The sequence below is a fragment of the Bombus flavifrons genome, chromosome 2, assembly GCF_040668555.2.
Source record: "Bombus flavifrons isolate JBK064 chromosome 2, iyBomFlav1_principal, whole genome shotgun sequence".
In the NCBI taxonomy this organism is placed as follows: Eukaryota; Metazoa; Arthropoda; class Insecta; order Hymenoptera; family Apidae; genus Bombus; species Bombus flavifrons.
In genome coordinates this window covers 13,169,754-13,191,019 of record NC_138443.1, presented here as the reverse complement: position 1 = coordinate 13,191,019, position 21,266 = coordinate 13,169,754, and the positions used below count along the sequence as shown (strand labels likewise).

Genomic DNA, 21,266 nt, shown 5'->3' with positions numbered 1-21,266 from the left:
TTTATGAAATTTGACATCTTTTCTTTATAATTTTAAAATATAAGTATTTAAAATTTTTTGTGGTGCAGAAAATAAACCACAGTTATAAGGTTTGTATTACAGATAGTTAATGTAAAATAGGACAATATCAATCAAAAATTTTCTGTAATCTAAGACATATAAAAATTATTTTTTTCTTACAGATTATAAAATTGTCTGTCTACAACCAGGTTTTGTTGTATTGTTCATAACACGTGATTTAGTTTGTTGTATCCTTTGCAACAGTAACTGTAAATGTAAATATATTTCATTAATTCATCCTATAACTAATTACATTAAATGTATTTACTTATTACATACTATATTTTCATTTTCTATTTTCTTCTGTAATTTCTTTCTATTTATTGCAGAGCTGCTTATGCGCGTTGATGGGACATTTTCATGAAGTATCTTCTCCTTTGGTCTTTGTTGTGCCATTATCTTTCTCAAAAGAATTTGATTCTCCCATTCAATCTTCCGAATTTCATCATCTGTAAAACTCATATTCCTCCTTCTGTTCCTTATCTGTTTGATGCCTATAGAATTATCTTCAGATATTGAACTTCTACAGGAAACTAAGTTTGTAATTTCATTGTTTTGTATTATATTTTCAGATCCTTCTTCTTTTTCACTTTTTCTATCTTTTTGGTTACTTGTGCAATTAGTGATTTCAGGAGAATGATGGGACTCATTAAGCGATTTTGATGTGATATTAGTTCCTTCAGATTCATCGCCAGACTCATCAGAACAGAACGAGTCATTGCTATAGATGGAATCTTCATCTATGGTGTCTTTTGCTAAATCTGCAGATTGTTCAATATCTTTGGGGGTCTTTGATTCTTGATCACAGGTATTTTCCTCGTCAGTTTCTTCTTCATCCACTTCATGAATACTAGGCACATGATTGAAACTATCTTTCATTTCAGAAAATTGTTCATGAATTATTGCATCTGTTAACGTTAATGTATACAGACACCTACAATCAGCCTGACTCTCTTCTAAGCATGACATGGGAATGTATAATCAATAAAAAGATTCAATAATAAAAGATTGAACTAATAATAGTATAAAATTGATTCACTGGTATTTTCAGGTTAAGAAAGAATTATAACATATATGTTTTAGTAACTATGGCAGCAAAATAGCAAAACAATAGAATATTGAAAATTTTCATCAATTGAATTTTTCAAACACTATATACAGGGGGACAAAACTAAATGGGATCAATTAGTATAGTGTTCATATCCAAAATAGAGCACGCTACACTAATTATATGTAATTAATAATTATCTAGGAAATCGGCATAATAGTATACAGAGAAGTTTTCTGAGAGTTACAGTTTTAATTTAATTTAATTCCAAAACAGATCAAGGATTTGCTTTGTAGACTGAGAAATTTAATTTTTTAATTACATCATAAAGAGATTAGTTCCATCTTTCCACTGCTAAGTGGTTATGGCATTTTGCTGTTCATAGATTAAACTTTTTTTGAACCAATATACAATTATGATAATCTGAAGTATTTAAAAGTATGTATTTAAAAAATTGTTAGGACAGGTATGAAAATCAAGTTAAATCATTTTTTTTTACACAATAATATATTTTTATATAAAAGTTTAAAAATATTGTTTTAGTCATTGGCAAATCCAAATACTTTCAAACTGCCAGCATCACGTTTTCTGTCATAAGTATCTTTGTCATCACATGCATATGCTAACAAATATTGTTTTGGATGCCATGCTACTGTAAAGGTTGCTGCCTCTACTGGTATATCTGCAATCTTCTCTCCAGTTTCAACTTCACCTATATCTATCACAAGATCCTCAGATGCTGCAGCCAATAATTGTCCATCATAAGAAAATGATATGGTTCTCACTGGCCATTCTAATCTTGAAAATGTTCTTAAACAACACAGTTCATCTGCATCCCATAAAGAAACTAATGCATCTGCTGAACCAGTTGCAAAATACCTTCCAGTAGGATCAAATTCTATACAAATACATGTCCCTGGATGTGCTTTGATTACATGTAACAGTTCTAAATCTGGATAGCTAAGTATATGAACACAGCCTTGACCATTAGTTAGATAAAATGTATCAGAATCCTTATTCCATGAAATTTCATTCACTTCAAAGTTAAATTGTTCTTCCGCACGAATTTTCATCACCCGTGCATCAATAAAAGTCACTAAATCTTCTTTATTTCCTACTGCTATTGTATTACCATCAGGTGACCATGATATATTAATATTTTCACCCCTTGTACTGATGTTTGCTGTGCATTTTTGAGTCCTCGTATCCCATATACGAACTGTCTTGTCTCCACTCGCAGTAGATAATAATTCAGGGTAAAAGGCATGCCAACACAATTGATCCACACTACCACCATGTCCTCTGAAAGTTGTTTCTTGTTTCTACAATGAATTATATTAATAGATTGAAATTGGTCGAATTGGTTTTTAAAACCACAACCTCAAATAATAAAATCATCAAAAAGATTATTTTATATTAATCGTAATTTCATAAAATTGCAACTAATTAATAATAAACATTAGATAACAAGTAAAATTAAAACTTAAGTGTTAAATAAAGAAATCACAACACAAAAGAGAAACGAAAATTGATACTGAGGTTATGTAACTTACTAAACGATCCGGACAAAGGGAGAAAATGCAAACAGATTTATCAAAAGATCCGGAAGCTAACAGTTTCCCATCGCAACTCCATCCTACGCTATGTACTTTAGCAGAATGACTTTGTTGTTCTCTAATTTTGTTGTGTGATTTGAAGTAACTGATCAGCTCGTCTACACGAGAAGCGGACATTGTTATTTTCATTAACTGTTAGCTTAGCTAACTTTGTTTATTTACAACCGTCTAACTATTCCTTTTTCGATAAAATATCATTAAGTAAGAAACAAGTGACATGCAAATATTTACATAATTCTTGATTAATTATTAAAGTAATTATTTACATGTTACACGTTTCATTTTAATCACAAATGAATTATGAGCTAGACCTCATATCCAATGCATTTTTGTGTCGCATAATTTGACAATTTATAAACTTTCTTAATATTTTCAAATTATTTACAATATTACTATCTTAATACACAACAAACATTTATAGGAATGGTTAGAAATTAAATAATGTATTATATATATAGTGTTACAAAATAATATTATTTGAACCATTTGATATTCCTTTAAAAAAATAAGTAATCAATAGATGGCGCATATTTATTAGCGAAATTAGATAGAAATCAGGAAAGTCTATCTAATTTTATTATTTGTGCGCCTTGGTTCGGAATTAACATTGTAAATACGTAACAAATCGAGAGGTAGCAACCTCTTACCAATGGTTGATATTTCAGGAATTTGTCCGTCGAAATTGTAGTTGTATTTGTAGTGAGGTGAAGATGCGAGAAGCGGATGTTCATACGCGATATACTCGCAGAACGTCACCTGATCCGATCGTTCCTATCGCCTGATTAGTATACGCGATAATCTGTTTATCGCGGCAAGTTTGCAGTCAGTTCAAGAACAATGTCGACATCGTTAACAGCATTTTGAAAATTGCGATATGAGAGTGTTTGTGCAAAATATCCGAATTATCTCAAATCACAAATCGAATAACAAATATCCGAATAAAATTAACACGTTTTTATCTCAAATAAATTTCTATCGTCATTAGGATAAAAAGCGTTTATAAATTTTTAGAAAATAAATATTCATAATGCCACGAAGTCGTTTGGATGCCATTTACAGAAGTATTTTGCTAACTAAATTCTTTACGAAGGGCTGGGGTAGTCCTCACAATCTTAAAAGGTAAGAGTACTTTAATTTTTATCCTATTTAGAATAAAGTTGAACATTTGCACTGTGTTCTAGAATATTCTAGAGTATACATATACCAATAAAATGCGTATTATAACGTTAACTATTATTTTTTATTTTGTGAATAAGTAATATTTTAGTCTTGTTGGGAGAAAGATATGAATGTTTAATTTTTAAAAGAGAAATAAACAAAATTTTTAAAAATGTTGAATTCTGAAATTTAAAGTAACATAAATGTGTATGCAAAGTAACATATATGAGTTATAAAGTATTAATCATTAAATTTATATTTTAGGATTTTTGAATTTAGAAGACTCCTTGCCAACAGAGAAACATGTTATAAACTTATACCCCGTGACTATCCAATTAACATAACTAAGGTATAATATAAATATTTTCCTAAAAAGATATATGTATAATATCTGTAATTTATATATATATTTAATTAGGATGAAGAATGGTCAGATTGTCATATCATAGAAGGATGTTTTGAAAGTCCATTCAATAAACACCTCCCTGATATAATGCCTTATGAGACAATAACTGCACATTTCCAATTAGTACTACCACCAAAATGGCATTCCCATAAAATAAAACCCATTTGTTTACATCTTGCTGGTACAGGAGATCATGTGAGTACATTATTTTTTAAATAAATTATAGTATTACTTTTCATTTTAAATATAAAACTTATTGAAAACATAATATCAGTTCTTTTGGAGGAGAAGAAATCTAATTGCCAAACCACTACTAAAAGAATCAGGAATTGCATCTTTGTTATTGGAAAATCCATTTTATGGTTCAAGGAAACCACAGAATCAAATGTAAGAACTTATATTTCAAAGGTTTGTAACATTAAAAACATATTGTATTCCAGAACAAATACATATTTATATATTAATATGGATTTGATTTTTGTAGACGATCTTGTTTACATAATGTATGTGACATCTTTATCATGGGAGGGTGTTTAATAATGGAATCAATTGTTTTACTAAATTGGTGCGAGCAACAAGGTTTTGGACCTTTAGGATTGACAGGCTTATCAATGGGTGGTCATGTTTGTATTCTTTAATTTCATTTTAAATCTAAAGGTTCAGTAATATTGATAAATTAAATTATTTAATAGTAAACATCAACAATGTATATTGATTTATTGATTTGTTTAGATGGCTTCATTAGCAGCAACTAACTGGCCGAAACCAATTCCATTAATCCCTTGTCTTTCATGGTCAACAGCATCACCAGTATTTACTCAAGGTGTAATGAGCGCTTCGATTAATTGGACGCTTTTAGAAAACCAATATTTTGAAAATGAACAATATCAAAATGATCTTGCCAAAATGGTGAAAATTATTGGTAAAGGAGTAAGTGGATAATTATCTCAAACGAGACATAGATTTTTATATACAATTGCAAGAAAAAAAATATTTCGTTTATTTCTAGGATGCGTTTTTAGCTGGTCAACATTTTGCACAGCATTATCCTTCGAGTATGAAAAGAGTTAATGAATTAAATCATATGTCTGACAATACTACTGAAGATGTACATACTACAACTGCCTCTGAAACTGTGATTAATAATAAAGTACATAACGACTGTGATTCGCAAAACCAAGACAATACTGTGAAGAATCAAATTGCTGAGGAAAAAGCAGCAAGGATATTCCCTTTAAACATTTTATCAAACAAATTTAAATTAAAAGATTCAAATACACTCAAAGGTAATCTACCATAAGGTAATTTAATACTTTGTATGTATATTTATAACATATTATCATTATCAATAATGATAAATTTATTCTTCCCCTTTTTTTTTAACAAAATATTTCTATGGTTTAAATGTAGGTATCGAAAAACATAAAATTCTTCAAAAATTAATTTACGTATTTGGTCTCCCATAATTTAATAATTCTAAATGGTAACGAATTTCGTTGTTCTCATACATTTAGAATAATTCAAAGAAACGTTAACCACAACATTTACAAATGTTTAATGATTTAATAGATAACAACCTATTAATAGATATTTACATTGCTAATATATTTATATTGTTTCTATATTCCTCAGTTTTAAATGCTAACTTTATAAAAGCATGGTTTGGTACAAGCACGTTTATAGCACGTTTTGCTTTGGCAATAGGTGTTTGTTTGTTACCAGTTCCAAGACATCCGTTATTTTCGGACTGTAAATGGCGCGAACGAGAAGCATTGCAATTTATGTGCGGAATAATGGACGAATGTACGCATTTAAAAAATTTTGAAGTGCCTGTTGATACTGAGCTGATTATTGCTGTCTGTGCAAGGAACGATGGGTACGTCCCACGTGATAATTGTATGAGCTTGGATAAAATCTGGCCAGGAGCTGAAATTCGGTACATAGATGCTGGACATGTATCTGCCTATCTTCTTCATCAGAAAGTATTTAGGTATGCAATTGTATATCATATGCAGGAAAATATAAATATACATATATTTGGCAATAAGTACTATATCTCTTAACTACTATCTAAAGTTACTCTTTTGGTTTGTATTTAATTCGTTTGCTATTTGCAGGTCTACTATAGTAGAAGCGTTTGAACGATCAATGAAGAAATATCCTATGCAAGTCAGCTGATATCTACATACGCAATTTCAGCAGATGTCTAATGTCTTGTCTAAAATTTAGATAACTTTAAAGATAGCCTGAGCAAGTGGTTACTTTTGAAATGGAATTTTGTGAGATTATTCATGATATTATTAAAAAGCATTATATTTAAATCATTTTTTAAATATTTTACGATTTTTATTGTGTCATTTGATCGATTTTACGAACTAAAATACTGAGGGAAGATAATCGTGTATGTGAACAGATCTTATCCTTTATACATTGTATAATATACAAAATGTTGTTTATTATCATAAAAAAAACTATATAAAATGGTTATATTTTATGCAATGCGAATAAATTGTAACATAATCTGTAAAAACGAATAAATTATCTAAATCATTATTTATCTGTTTATCATGTTATTCATATATGATTAGTAGAAGCTTACAAGGAATAAAATATTAATGCAAAATATTATAGACAATGTGAATTATTTATCTTATCAATAAAAATCATACATATTACAGACCGCCATATAGAAAACAAGTTAAATTGTATTAAATATTAATTCAATGAAAATATGTCAAGTATGGACAATAGGATTAGAGGTAAACAGGCCTTTTTCTTTTTTATTTCATTTAAAGCTCTTGTTTAAAATTCTCGTAGTGACCCGAACGTACTAGTTGAGGACTAATTTAAATCGTGCGGGCATTAATAAAATAGGAAATACGGTGCTGCTATCTGCAGAAGTGCCTAGTAAAATCGATTAAACCGGAAACTGTGTAGCCGCTCGCATACAGGCCAGGAGCAAGCGTTGGCCACATGTGTTTTGCAGACCGCTTTACCGTGGAAAAAGATCGCCGAAAATGTCGTGTTTACGTAATCCGTGGTAACGTGACGTTGAAACGGTGCTCCTGAACTCGCTGCTGTTGTGACAAAATTTTTAACCTGCACATCAAACAATCCAGGAAAGATACGCAAAATATAAAGAAGAACGTAAAGAAGAAAAATTACTTGTATTAACAAGGTGTATTCTGATTGTCTACTCTAACTTCCTCGTTTCTACTCGGCACGCACTGCGTATACTCTTGTATTTCTTCGACATATATCATCTATAAAGAAGGTAGATTAACCATCATTTAATTATTCATCATCGGTTACGAAAATATTTGTACCGGCTGATTTTCGATCGTCTAGTGAAATCGCCGAGTCAGCGTGTTCTTAACCACGCAACCTATTGCCTCGTGTACATAAAACGAGAATTCTTCGTACATTCGATTGAATTTTAGTAGAAATTTTTTCGTCAGAAATTTGTTCTTCGTTGAATTTCTAAAGAACATTCTGGTACGGCTGAATTAAAAAAGTATAAGAGAAAAAAAGAGACGTTATAGGTATTCAGTAACGACCGCGTGTGCACGCCGCGCCTTCTGGAAAGAGCGATTCCTCGTGACGAGTTTCGAGTGGGCGTTCTATTCGTCAACGAAAAGGAGTAACGGCTAATGTTCTACGTTTGTGTTAAATTTAACGCCAACTTCTATTAAATTTAATGTGTTCGTGCTTTGTCGAGCACGAACTCGAAGGAGACATGCGTCCAGTCTGTAGTATGGAGGATATCCTTAGATTGATGTTTTAAAGCCGAATCGACACACGATACGTCTCGAATCTCTAATCAGGCAACGAGGCTGTTCGGTTAGATTAATGTGTCCGAGGGTGTTCGACGTTCCTCAGGACTCCTCAATCGCCTGAGAGGAAGCAATATCTTATAAAATCTTTTTGAACAAAATCCTCGTGTTCGGACCTCGTGTTTTGTCTTTCGGCGCGTACTATTCAAAATGGCGGCCAAGGTGGCCAGTGGCACTCAGGGAAGTGCCGAGAAGGAACAGTGCCCCGGAGTCTCTTATGCAAGTATCTTGAATCCAAAAAGTGGCACCGAGACCCGAGTTGTTAACAAAGGTAACAACAAAGAGAACATTGGTAGTCAAGTGGTTCAACAACAATCCGTACCCATCAAGGATTGTATTGCTTCTCAGAATTTAACTGTTAAAGGGAAGTCTTATCAAAGAACTGGAAGAAGAATCAACTCACAAAGTAAAATCGAGAAACGTTATGGAAACGAATTACCAACTGCCATTGAACAGAATCAGTTAGTTATTCAGAAGGAGAATTTAGTTGAAGAAAGACAAGAAGCCACTGTTGAACAAATGAACGGTGACATAGGAAGTGACGGAGAATTTCAGACAGTAGCACCAAAGAGTGCTAGAAGGAAAGAAAAGTTAAGGGAACAACAGCGAGATTTTAGAGAAAGGCAGAAACATCGTGATCATAGACATCCTCTTCGTGGTCATACTGGAAGCAATGAAAGATCGTACAAGGAACGAGATCGTGGAGATAGAGGAGGTATGGACCATGTTGTGGGAAATAAAGATGTTTTGAAAGATAAAGAAGAAACAGAGGCAGAATCGGAAATTCAATCTTCGGCTCCTGTTAAATATGTAGAAGCTCCTTTACCTGCAGTCAATCCTTGGACTAAAAGTAAAATTATAACACCAGTTACACCTGCAAATTTTGTCGCTACTGTACCTTCAGGGACTGTGGTATCTATGGAAAAACAGGCTGACAAAGAAAAAAGAGTACTTCAACCTCAGCAGCAGCAAGGAATTGTTGGTAAGTGCCAATACTCATTTGTGCTTGAAAGTATTTATGTGTATTACTTATACACTATTCAAGTCTTTGTTCAAGAAAAAAGTCTCAACTTTTTAACATACTAATATAACAGAGTTGCATGCTTTTCATAAATTTTAATGTCATTACACTCCAAATATACTATACAGCTTTGGAAATACTTTTACAAAGGTATTTTCATTTTGTTTGCTTCTTTTAAATTCTAATATGATTAAGTCATGGTGGTTATCAAATTTATTGTAAATAGGATTACTGTGTAAATAAGCTAATCAATATAAGTCCTTCTGTCTTATGGTATTTGTATCAATATGACTTTGTACTTTACACATGTGATGAAAAAGATTCTTATCTAGTCAGAGTATATGGAAGTACATTTTCAAAGGTACTGATAATATGGATAAAGTATTTGGAGAAGGGGAAACTGTGGTATTTACACAATTATTATTACGTAAATAATACTTATAATGCAACATTTATTAATATTTTATCAAAACAATTTTAAAATTACTAAAAAGCTTACTTTTTAAAAATATTTACTATTTATTAAAATGCTATTATAAATTATTATATTATATTAGTATACAGGACAAATTATAAATCTTGATGACACTAAATAATTTCTAAGAAGTATGTTGCACAGAAAAATATTTTCTAAAAAGATTACACCTTGTCAAAAGTAATAAGTGATGCTGAAATGTATTTTCTTATTAACTTGTTTATTGATAAAATATCAAGGCCATTGGGATTTTTTAAAACAATGTATAATTTTCGTGTCAAAACTTGGAAGAACAGTTACATTTTGATGTATTAGCGCCTATTTATAAATAATTATTAAAAATATTTATAATAACGTTGATGATTTAATTTAGTTACTTTCTTTACAATTAGTAACACTATTAATCGCAACAGCAATGTCGTTCTATTGTCTCCGTACAATCGGCACACGTTTACAAACTATACAGTTATTAGAGAACGGCATGTAATGAAATAATAAAGTTGTAACAAAGTTGATATTTTTTATATTTAATTTAATGCATGAAAGTCAATAGAAACCATTTTGATCACTTACTGCAATTAGCACAGTTATATCGTCATGCTTCGGGTCATTTTCAATCCATTTATGACTGAAAATGAAAGATAATTTTTTTTCATGAAAAAAGTGACTATCATTTCAAATTTTTATGCAGAACATGTTTTTCATATTATTTTAGGAAATATGTTTTAGAAATTCATTTCAGCATCATATGTAATACTTGTAAAATATTGCAAAAAGCTTACATAAATGAGCTATGTTGCTTAAAAATCCAAGGAAGAAATAAAAGAGAGTTCTCGATTTCCTTATCGTGCATTTGCTATGGAAAGTAGGAAATGAAAATGTGTGCTATTACGCTGCGCGCCAATTTTGAAACTGGTTATAGACGCTTAACCATAAAGACGATCAATCTTAAACATTATTGTAGACGATTAATTTTATAAAAATTCTTGTGAAACACATTTCTATTTGCAGATTGTCAGTAGTTTCTTAGTTTTGAGCGGAATTATAAAAATATTATAAGAATAAATAAAAGTGCGGAATTATTGAGAAAGTGACCTAACTACGAACAGAGTGGTGTATATTAGGTGAGACTTGTTACGAAATCTGGAACACAAGTAGAAGCATTAATAAATAAATAATAAGAAAAATTCAAAATCAACATGATATGTTACATTAATTCTGCGACTTAGGAATTCCTTGTTTTAATATTCGAGTTTTCCAATTCTAATAAAAATTTATTAATTAATTTAAAGATATAATCTTTCTGAAGAAAACCTTTTACTGAGTTTTTTAATCATGTCTAATTTAATAAAACGGATTAATCATATACGTAATATATTAAAAAATAAGTAGTAATAGAATTTTTGAAACTTTTTATATGTAACTTTTATAAAAGTTGTAATTTATTTCTCGTGTTTGACGCGATATTCTTACATAAGAATACGCGATGTTAGCAAAAGTGAACAAATTTCGTTATATAATGTAACAGCTTTTACAATGTTTAGTCAGATGTAATGTTATTTAGGAAAAAAACTGCATCTCCATGTAAGAGTACAGGTGGACGTTATACGCATCGGTAATTCAGGTGTTCGATCATTATAACAATAGTAGTAGGGAATTTCGAATGGTTGATTCGATTGTCTTATCTGAACACTGTTGACAAGTCTTCGGTATACGTGGCCAGAAAATAACCATGTTGGCAATCGAGCACAACACACGTCACCTATAGTCTTTCTTCATTTGCATAACAAATTTTTGATCCCCTTCCCGAGCGGTCCTTTCTCTGCTTCGTAAAACTTTCGATCACTTGATCCAACATTGCTGCAACATTAATAACGCTATATATAATATATCTTATTATTATTTCAAGCATTACTTAAGATATATATAGCGCCATTAAGAATCTATGTGAATTGATCTTTTTTCAAGTTAATTTATTTAGAAAATACGTTATTATACACGTTGTGTAAATTGAAAGTATTAAAACAAAAAATAGTTAAATTAATTAAAATTAAACAAAAAATAAAATAAAAATTATAGCGAGCGATACAGCAAAAATTTATTAACATTCAAATAAATATAAAATTTTAAGAAAATATCAAGTATTACGTATTAAGTATTACAATATAATGTAGAACATTGCTACGTGTCATTGCAATAATTTTAGTGATCGAAAAGTTATTTATAATTTATATTATGAAAGAGGGGCTATAAAATAGGAAGGAATTAAATTATTAATAACGTTAAAATAAAATGAAGCTATTGAACTATTGGTAACACTAAGTATGTAGTTCGAAAAAAGAGATGTTTGACAGTAGAGTTGTTGGTAAACTAACTAATAAGGTTACTTAATAAATTCGAAGTGTTAGAAATACAAGACCAGATAACGATTGGCCGATTAGTAAATGAGCTATTAGTTACGATTATGAAAGCAAATGTATAGTATGACAAGCTGATGTGCAATTAACTAGTTAGTACAGGTATATATTTATTATTCAACATAGCTTCTGTTGTAAAAACTTGTTAGTTTATATTAATACTTTAAAAAACATACTGATAACATACATTTTTATTTGAAAAAAGGGCTAGTATATTAGCTGAATGTTACTTTTAGTTTACTACATGGTAACTTTTTAGAATTGCGAAATCTTTCGTAAGAAGGAAAAGTAGCTTTAACGCTGTAATTAAAGTTTTTAATAACCAAAACTAATCTAAATCTAGTTAATGTTCTCTAGTTAAAGAACTTACGATCCTTAGGTAATGGATCTACATAAAGAAATCAGTTACTTCGTAGTTCAATTCATTTGGCGAATCCATTGTTATTTTATACTTAAAAATATCTGGCAGATTAAGTTTCATTATTTGATTGCCATCGACCAGTCCAATTATTCGATTTATGTGCAAATAGTGAAGACGTCAAGGACAACGACATTAACACTCTTTTTGAACCGTTGACAGTAGGGAGTAGCACGTGATGCAATTATAAAAGCCTCGTAACCAGGGCTGTGAAGTTGGCACTTCAAAGTGCAAATTTGTATAAAAAACAAACAGTATTATTTATCCACATTTGTCCAACCGAAATTTTTGTTCGTCCATTTTTCAAAAAGTGTTACGACGAAATTAAAACATTTGACATTAACGCCCCCAGGAACAACTATGTTTATTTACGAACATTTGAAAAGCATCCTTAGTTTATTACAGTGTTTAAATACATGTATCTTAATCTTTTTTTTTTTTTTTTTTTTTTTTTTAAATACTTAGCCAACCGTGCGCGCCATAGAGAGCTATACGTTTCCACCGCGCTCGGATAAGCCAACCTATATGCTGTCCACCGCGCATTTTTCCAAGTATCGGAGACTAATATTCACTACTTAAAAACAAAGAAGTCTAAAAATTATTTAAGTGGTTAATTATACGATTTCACATATTGTTTATATAAAATATCATATTAAAAGTATATATTAAAAGTTTAAGAAAGTATAGGTAAAATTAAAAACATTAAAGATGACTAAAGACAAATAACACGACTTCAACGTGAAATTAGTAATTTATAATGCATTTTAATATTTTTTTGCAGTGTCGTATCGTTCGATTATAACTTTATTTAATCATAACTGATAGTGTAACTTTTTAATTAATTTTAACATCACTAAATTGGTGCATTTTATTATATACTGTACTTTATAAAAGCAGAAAAAGTAGCACAATTAATTGGGAACAATTCCAGGTAAACAATAACTAATAATAACAAGAACAAAAAAGAAAACGCGTTGTTGAAGTTAGAAAGGGAGATCTCCCCTTTCGGTCACGCAGCGATGTTCTTTACAGAGGGGAGATCTTTCCGTTCGGTTGGCTAAGTGCTAATATAATTTTACAATCATTTTCAATACATTACAAAAATATATTACCGGAAGCACACCTCTCCTGACATTATCCTTCGGATGGCATACGATACAATACGGGCAGCCCATTTGTCTTTTTAGGAAAGTCCGAATTTCCTACCTGCCAAGCTATAAACTTTACGATGCAGACCTGATCAAGAGGCTGGTTAACACTCTAAGTGCTCAATAGGTCCGCTGTAAAGTAAACAAGTATACAATTGTAAGATTGAAAGGAATAGAATCCCATCCGATAAAAACCATAATGAGAAGGACAATCCCTGGACGGTGCAAATAAATCAACTAAATATAACATTACTCTGCATCTTTAATTTACCTTCACTGTGAGCGTTAATAGCGTTCACGGTTAGCAATATCAACCGATCAGTTGCAACCTGACTGATCGCTATCTAGTTGATAATTCGTATCAATACTCACTCTAATATTGTCCATTAAATGACATATGTTTCTATGTCTGTCAATTCTGTTACATGGACTATTAAAAACGATGATTGGACAAACGATTGTAACGTTTAATTTACAGAAAATGCAATAAGAGATATTTATGAAATTAATAAAAAATGTCAATCGGAGTGCTGATGTAAAATTGTTTAATTTGGTCACAATCCTTTCTTAAAAGAAGGAAAATTTAAGAAAACTTAAAATTTTGCTTCGGCAGTCGTGAAAAAACGAATACTGTTTGTTTTTTTTTTATAAAAATTTGCACTCCGGGATGCCAACTTCATAGGCCCTCTCATAACTGTATTCGGTATTACGTTCTTCGCTGTAATTCAGACATTCACTCTCGAATTTCTCTAGGATCTAACCAATGAACAGCGAGTACGATTGCAAAAGAAGATTGAATAGTTTCACATTTACAAGAATAAAAGATCCATATAACATGCATCATACACATATTTTTAAAAGTTTCCCAGGATAAATGTTTAAATACTTGCAGTCACTATGAATCACAGCAAATGCTAAAAACTGAGATGAGCTGAATTAAAAAAATATATTTACAATCGATTTTATTTCGTGCACTGTTCATAGGTTAAAGAAATATCTGATCGTTTCTATGTTTCAATTAGTACTTTTTTTCGTTACGGGTTCCAGTATTCACATATGTTCACATTATTTATTTGTTAGTAGATTGAAATGCGCATTGCAAAAAAGTTGCAAGGCGAGTGGTATAATAATCTCACGTCTACGAGGGAAAATTATAGTCGTTGGTTCCCTCATTATTTCAGCGTTCCATATATTTTATTAAAATGTTTCGCAGAAAGTGAGAGTGGTGAGAGGGAAACCTGTTTCAAGTTGTAGACCTTCTACCTTCGATAAAAGTAGAATCGTAAAGGCCAATGAATGCCTTTCAAACGTGTATGCATTTATGTTAAATAAGAATACAAATAGAAAAAAGTAGTCGTAGTGTCAAGATCACTTCCTTTTGCTTTTGAATGCGATTACGTGACGTAATACACGTGGATAATATCAAAATAATAGTAGAGTAGAATACTAATAAGAGCTCGTAATTTCACAAAAATTTTAAAGTAGAGTATTCCAAGTTATTGTATTTAAAGCAACGATAAGAATTTAGCGAGTTTCTTTCATCAAAGATTGTCTTATATAAGATATATACAATACATGTTTATACATATGTTTTAAATCGTTAAAATCGAAAATGAGGGTAATTTTTTTATGGAAATGAACGATTTTGAAAATTCGGTCTTATGAACATCTGGCAGGCAAAGACTTTAAATGCAAAAATCCATGTAAGATCATACAGAGCTGTACAGAGTGGTAAGCGGTGAAGCAAGTAATGGCACAGCTAATGCTAATGTTCCAAATGTCAATTTACCATGGAATACCACTATGGAGGACAGTAGCAATGAGCCATATAGACAAATTAGAGGCAATACAAGCTAAAATTCTTAGAACAATAGTAAACGCCACATGGTACGTTAGAAACGAGGGTATACGAAAGGACCTGGGAATACCAACGGTCGAAGAGGAAATTAGTAGACCCGCAGGAAAATATAAAGAAAGAATAGGAACACACCCAAACCGGCTAGCTGTGGAAACGATCAACACCTCAAACATGAATAGAAGACTGAAAAGGAAACACCCAGCAGACTTCATAAAGGACACAACCTAACAAACACGAAGATGGTATCCCACTGGGGTTAGCCACCCACATGATAATCTAACAGCTAAAAAATTCTACCAAATGTCCAAACTGGACAAATTGTTTATATAATATAAAAAAGAAAAAAAAATTTTGCACATACAGCTCTCTGTATGATCACGGCTTAACCAGTCGCCTCACGGCGGCCAAAAAATGGAAAATAATCTAATCCAATACTTACGATTCAAATGCATAATAAGTCACACAATAGGTTAAGAGTACCAAATTTTAAGAAAGGAAGCATCAGAATCCATGAGGACGTCACATTAACAAGTTGACTGAAATTTTTTAAGCCTTATTTCTGTTAAAAACGAACCTAACTTTCGACTTCAGTGACCCCAAAAACTTTAAAAAAGTGTCACTCTAGCCGAATATTTTGTAATGCGGATACTATACTATAACTAAAATTTATATTTCTACTAATTAGAACAAATATTGTAATATATTAATAAGAGTTATTGCACTCTCTTTTGTCTCATTTCTTGCTAAAATTAAAATTTCAATGAATGCAAAAAATTATTCTTTTTTTAGAATCATTAGCAGTTGACTTGTCTGGTTAATCATGAAGAAACGTAATGTTACGTCAGATATCGTTAATGTGTTACTTAATGAACCTAGCGCGTTGAAATTCTTACCTCTAAATATTCGAATGAATATTTCATGCTAATTAACATTTTCTGTTTCATTTATAAATTTTCATTTCACCGGTTGCAAAATATATTACATTGGTATTTAAAAGAGAGAGAGAGAGAGAAAGATATTGATTCGTTTTTACGTCGAACTTTACATGCTATATTTTTAACATTGCTTTGAGCGATTCGCTACAGGATCTGACACGAGCAAACAAGTTTTCCTCCGTTCTCCTTGTTCTCTGTTCGTAACCGGCCGCCGGCCTCCTTCTGCGGCACCCATGAGTTGTTCCTACGACAAATTTACGTATTGAATTGACCGGAAGTTGTTGAGCTCGCGTACGCGTGTTATTGTGTTAGTTAGTTATCGATGTAACAAGATAGAACAAATCGGTTGCCATCAAGCTTTCCTGCTTGGTTACTCTGTTTTGTAAGAAATATTGATTTCTTGCATATCTCGCGATATGAGAAAAATTTACTGTTTGCAATGTTACCTTGCGATAACAATGTCAATATTACAAATGAAATTGAATCACACCATTTGTCAGTTCTTGCCTAATGTCATAACTTAGGAAGGTCCCATTAGTAAATAAATAAATAACAACTTCTTTCTTTTTACTTGCCATAGACTATGGACTATGGAATAGACTATAAATTCTTATACTATCATAGATAACGTAAAATTACTCAGAGTACACATAGTATACAAAAACATATAAAATATTCTAAGTGTAGTATTCGTTACAATATTTAGTATGTAAAACAACTGTATATCTAGATTTCATTTCTTTAATTATATTTATAAAAATATAAATTTGCAATCTAGAAGTAATCAGTCTTCAATGTTGTTAAAACATCTTTTAACAACAGATATTGCATATTTTGAAACAGGTATTAATCAATTAATTTAAAAAATTATTATGTCATTCGATTGAAAAATCATCGATCTATTTCTAACGGACTCTTCCTAGATCGAAGACGAAAGGAGCCAGTAGAATGGAGATGAAAATTGCATTTAATGCTGTTTGCACATCAAAGACCTAGCGATGCAGCTGCCAGTATTTACCGTTCTTGGTCGCTGCAAGCGTTTTCGGTTCTCCCTTTTTGCCTGGTGGCTCAGTGCACCGTTGGCTTTCGAGCTGCAGCTACGAAATAGTATATGGCGGGTTTTCCATTGTGTCTCTAGTCAAAAGAATTCTTTTCTATAATATTCACTATCCTTAAAACATATGTATTAAAAAACTCTTTAAAAAAAAAATTATTATAGTGCAAGATAGGTATATGTGTGAGCATTTAATTCCAAACATTAAATAATAACATTTCGTGCATTATAGAAATTAGAGAAATATTCATTGATGTAACAGTTTGTTCATCGAAAGTGCATCTTTTTATTCGTTTCGAAGTAATAAATCTTATTGGTTAATAGTTGCTTTATTTTTAGATATAACATTGTCAGTAAATTGTATTTATGTGCTCTATCATTGCCTTGAATATAAGGTGCAGCAAATTTCATAACATATGGAAAGAACTTTGTATAGTTTTTAGTTGGTGTTAGTTACTATTTTATGTACGTGCAAAATCGGTGGGAAGTTTTAAAATGATCTTATTGGGTTCGTTAACCATATAATAGCACGCTAAAATTCTTTATTTTATCAGAATAAAATTTTTCATATAGATAAATATAGTAATTTATTTGAAAATACAAAACTTTCTGTGAATATTAAATTTTGTAATATTAAACTAGATATCGCAAAACTATCGTATGAAAGTCATATCGAACTTGGAAGTTTCCATTATAGGGTTCATATTAATTTATATTTCTAAAGAACTCTGCTTAATAAATGTTTATATACAATAAAGTGTGTATAAAGAAAAACAGTGAATGAAGGTACACGATTGCACCTGTTGCGCGAAAGTGAAGTGACCGTCGTAGTGCTATATAAGTGCGTGAATCCGACTATAATATTTCGAATTTAGCTGTGTTGTGCTTTTCTCTTCTATATCATTATCAAGAAGTATTAGCTTACGCGCGAGTCTCTCTTTATATGAACGTTATATAAAAGTTCGTGGTATTCTTTTCTACGTGTGAACAACGAAGAACTGGTCTAGTGAGCAGAACCGAGTTTTTAACGAAGACGTTTCTCATACGAATAGAGTCTTCATAGATGCGATACACAATGAAGATAAACAAAAATAAAAGCGATACTGTTCAACGTGAGTTTTGATTCTTGAAGTCAATACTAACTATAATATTTTTATGTTTTGTTCAGGGTTATTGCTATTAATCATATTTGTAAGATGAGAAAATTTATATTGCATCTGTACTAAGTTTTAAGTAAATAATATTGGAGGAAAAAATGCAAACATTTTTCTGTATTAGTAATATTTTTTATTGTTCTTCTATTGATAATTGTTTATAAGACGCGTTTATACTAATGCGTTATTATTATTTTACAAAAGCTTACTTCTGTTGAATTAATTTGAATGCAGAAAAATTGGAGGCCAATCAGTTAAGAAGATAATGCTATGAAATCGATTTCTCAGCTAGAAAACAATGCATGCTAAAGTACAAAGAGCGAGATCCCGTTGAACCGGAGTCGAAAAAAGACGCTCGGGGCTTTTTTATGCGCGCGCAATTCTTTTTCTGTCCTTACGAGGATAACCTAAGCCTGAAATGTTTAGATTACGTTTCTAAGAGATCGAATTGCTTGGAATGGAATGTTTTTGCTTTTTCTATACGTTGATATCGCAGAAATCTTCTGTGCAATATCCTTAGCAGATACCCCTTTATTTTCTATAATTTAGTATGTATTTTATTTTGTTTTTATTTAGTAAGTTTTCTACTATAAAAATTTATCCTACGCGTGTTACTTAATAAATTGATTGGTCGTTCGTTACTCTTGGCTAATGATTCTGAATCGATTCGAAGTTTTTCAACATATATTACGAAAATTAGAACATGATTAAATACTTAAAAGTATTATATTGGGTTGGCAACTAAGTGATCGCGGATTTTGTCATTAGGTGGTATTGACAAAATCCCCAATTACTTAGTTGGCAACCCAATACTTAAGACTTCAAACAGTTTCGAATTTTGAATCTTAACGGGTTGTAAGTTTTAAAAAATTCGGTGAATCTTGAAAGTCTTAGGATTCGAAATTTCTGAATTATTCTTCGTCTGTATCTTATATACTATAAAAACTTAAAATTCAAGGCTTATCCAGATTTTTATATACGAAGTATTTTAGAATACATCCCTGCAGTGACTACACCAAACATTATTATATTTTACTGGTAGTACCAATCTTTCAGTGTACTCAAATTCTATTACACATTATTCTAATGTATCATTGTGCAAGATTACTTTTGTTTCCATCTCCTTGTCTTTATTGGTATCTTTCTGCCTGGAGTTAATTATGGAAGAGAATTTTTGTCAAATCCGTTAGGTCTAGATCATCGAGACTGTAACGCGAGAAGCAGGACACGGTAATGCGTGAGTTACTTTCGCTTTCGCGGTGATTTGTGTTTTCGAAGCAAACGAAAGATCGACTCGACCGAAAACAGGTCAACAAGCAAATCTACAGCTGGTATCACTTGCGTAACATGCGCCCTATGTTTCGAGAAGTCGTTTGTACATTTCTAGCTCATACGTTGCATTGCTTATTTATAGAAAATAAAGAAATCGGAGATAGTGTCAAATTCTCGTTTGTGCGTTTTCGGTTATTGCGTGTTTATATATACAGGACGTTCCAATTTCTTCTAAACAAACTTTGTCAAAAAGTAATGTAGATATGGATGATTCGAAACTTTATTAAAAAGTTATAGTAAAGATGAAAAACATGAAAGGGACAATATTCACGCTTCCAATATCAACTGATTTTATGTTACTAAATTTTTATGTGTTGATAATTATAAAAGAAAATATATTAAATAAATATTAATAAATATGAACTGAATGTACTGATGACTGTGTGGACTGAATGTACTGATGACTGTGTAGACTGAATGTACTGATGACTGTGTGGACTGAATGTACTGATAACTATGTGGACTGAATATATAATTTTTTACCACAGCTAGCGGCAAAAATGGTGAACGTTGTGAGACATTTAGTGATTGTATAGATCAGGAGACTATTCTTGTCTATCCTCTCATAAAAATTTATTTAGTAAAATTTCAAACTGTAATTATATTTCTTTCTGATTTACACTCAAAGATATAGGTCTAACAGACTGAAACACACTGTATATACAATACAAACGACGTACTAATAAATTTGTGTTTGAGAAGGGATTATTTGCAAGAAATATAACAAGGATAATTTGTTTGAAGGGAAAACATTATTTTTGATAAATAAGTAAGAAGGCTACAAATGTAATTTCCATACTATGGAATTTTACGAGCAGAATTTTGTATGTTCATAGTTATACCAACACAAACTTTATGATTTTAATAAAATTATATTAGTATTAAATCATTCATTCATGTTGAATATAAACTATACGTATATGTAAATGTTGTCGAACTTTTGTTGAATATTTAACGGAAATAAAAAATTATTTATTACTTTATTATTATTATTTATTATTATACAGGAGTGTTTTATGGTGTAGTAAATATTAATACTAAATAATAATAATAAATAATAATACTAAATATAAATATTTTCACGGACTTGTTGCTTAGTAACATTTTGCTTAAAAATCTAGCTCTATTTCTTCCATAGAAATTACCTTGTTGATGATAATAGAACCCAATAAAAAGTGCCGTCTTTTTTGTTTAAATTCTTTGTGCACTTTCTTCGGGACACACGGTCGTAGATAAAAGGATTTATGAAGCACGTATTCTGTAGATAATATAGGTCATGAAGTTACGAATAGATTATAAGTGACACGATAAGAATTGGTTTATGGTTGAAAAG

General features: G+C 30.9%; 4 protein-coding genes and 1 long non-coding RNA gene across 16 annotated transcripts in view; 2 read left to right on the top strand and 3 right to left on the bottom strand.

Annotated features, from left to right (window-relative positions):
* Position 1: 1 nt before the first annotated feature.
* On the bottom strand, positions 2 to 1,029 carry LOC138189968 (cilia- and flagella-associated protein 97). Its single transcript, XM_069132321.1, has 2 exons — positions 340 to 1,029; positions 2 to 267 (listed from the first exon to the last, which is right to left on the bottom strand). Exons 1-2 carry the CDS (start codon positions 1,027 to 1,029, stop codon positions 184 to 186), a joined length of 774 nt encoding a protein of 257 aa, XP_068988422.1. The 3' UTR covers positions 2 to 183.
* A 610-nt stretch (positions 1,030 to 1,639) lies between these two features.
* Positions 1,640 to 3,138, bottom strand: tex (THO complex 3 homolog tex). Of its 2 annotated transcripts, XM_069132320.1 has the most exons (3): positions 2,991 to 3,138; positions 2,662 to 2,822; positions 1,640 to 2,430 (listed from the first exon to the last, which is right to left on the bottom strand). In XM_069132320.1, exons 1-3 carry the CDS (start codon positions 3,004 to 3,006, stop codon positions 1,648 to 1,650), a joined length of 960 nt encoding a protein of 319 aa, XP_068988421.1. In that variant the 5' UTR covers positions 3,007 to 3,138; the 3' UTR covers positions 1,640 to 1,647. The 2 variants fall into 2 exon arrangements, with proteins under 2 accessions (XP_068988421.1, XP_068988419.1); XM_069132318.1 differs by lacking the exon at positions 2,991 to 3,138 and having other exon boundaries at positions 2,662 to 2,982.
* A 155-nt stretch (positions 3,139 to 3,293) lies between these two features.
* On the top strand, positions 3,294 to 6,845 carry LOC138189963 (protein ABHD18). 3 transcript variants are annotated; one of them, XM_069132309.1, is made up of 9 exons: positions 3,294 to 3,843; positions 4,147 to 4,231; positions 4,301 to 4,483; positions 4,563 to 4,675; positions 4,773 to 4,911; positions 5,021 to 5,218; positions 5,298 to 5,574; positions 5,921 to 6,278; positions 6,406 to 6,845. In XM_069132309.1, exons 1-9 carry the CDS (start codon positions 3,752 to 3,754, stop codon positions 6,464 to 6,466), a joined length of 1,506 nt encoding a protein of 501 aa, XP_068988410.1. In that variant the 5' UTR covers positions 3,294 to 3,751; the 3' UTR covers positions 6,467 to 6,845. The 3 variants fall into 3 exon arrangements, with proteins under 3 accessions (XP_068988410.1, XP_068988413.1, XP_068988412.1); XM_069132312.1 differs by having other exon boundaries at positions 3,295 to 3,843; positions 6,011 to 6,278; XM_069132311.1 differs by having other exon boundaries at positions 3,296 to 3,843; positions 5,993 to 6,278.
* Positions 6,846 to 7,228: 383 nt separating this feature from the next.
* Positions 7,229 to 21,266, top strand: part of larp (La related protein) — a 30,974-nt gene continuing 16,936 nt past the window's right edge. For 8 of the 9 annotated variants that reach the window (XR_011176177.1, XR_011176176.1, XR_011176175.1 and 5 more), the window contains exon 1: positions 7,229 to 9,103. Coding sequence is in view for 6 of the 9 variants with exons in the window: in XM_069132400.1 (XP_068988501.1) it covers positions 8,272 to 9,103 (832 nt within the window). In the remaining 3 variants the exon portion in view is untranslated. Of the gene's footprint in view, positions 9,104 to 18,121; positions 18,560 to 21,266 lie in introns of those variants that run through there. The other variant, XM_069132404.1, reaches the window with a different exon arrangement.
* On the bottom strand, positions 16,358 to 21,236 carry LOC138190002 (uncharacterized). Its single transcript, XR_011176178.1, has 3 exons — positions 21,079 to 21,236; positions 17,412 to 17,527; positions 16,358 to 16,637 (listed from the first exon to the last, which is right to left on the bottom strand). It is a non-coding gene; the product is annotated as an uncharacterized LOC138190002 (long non-coding RNA).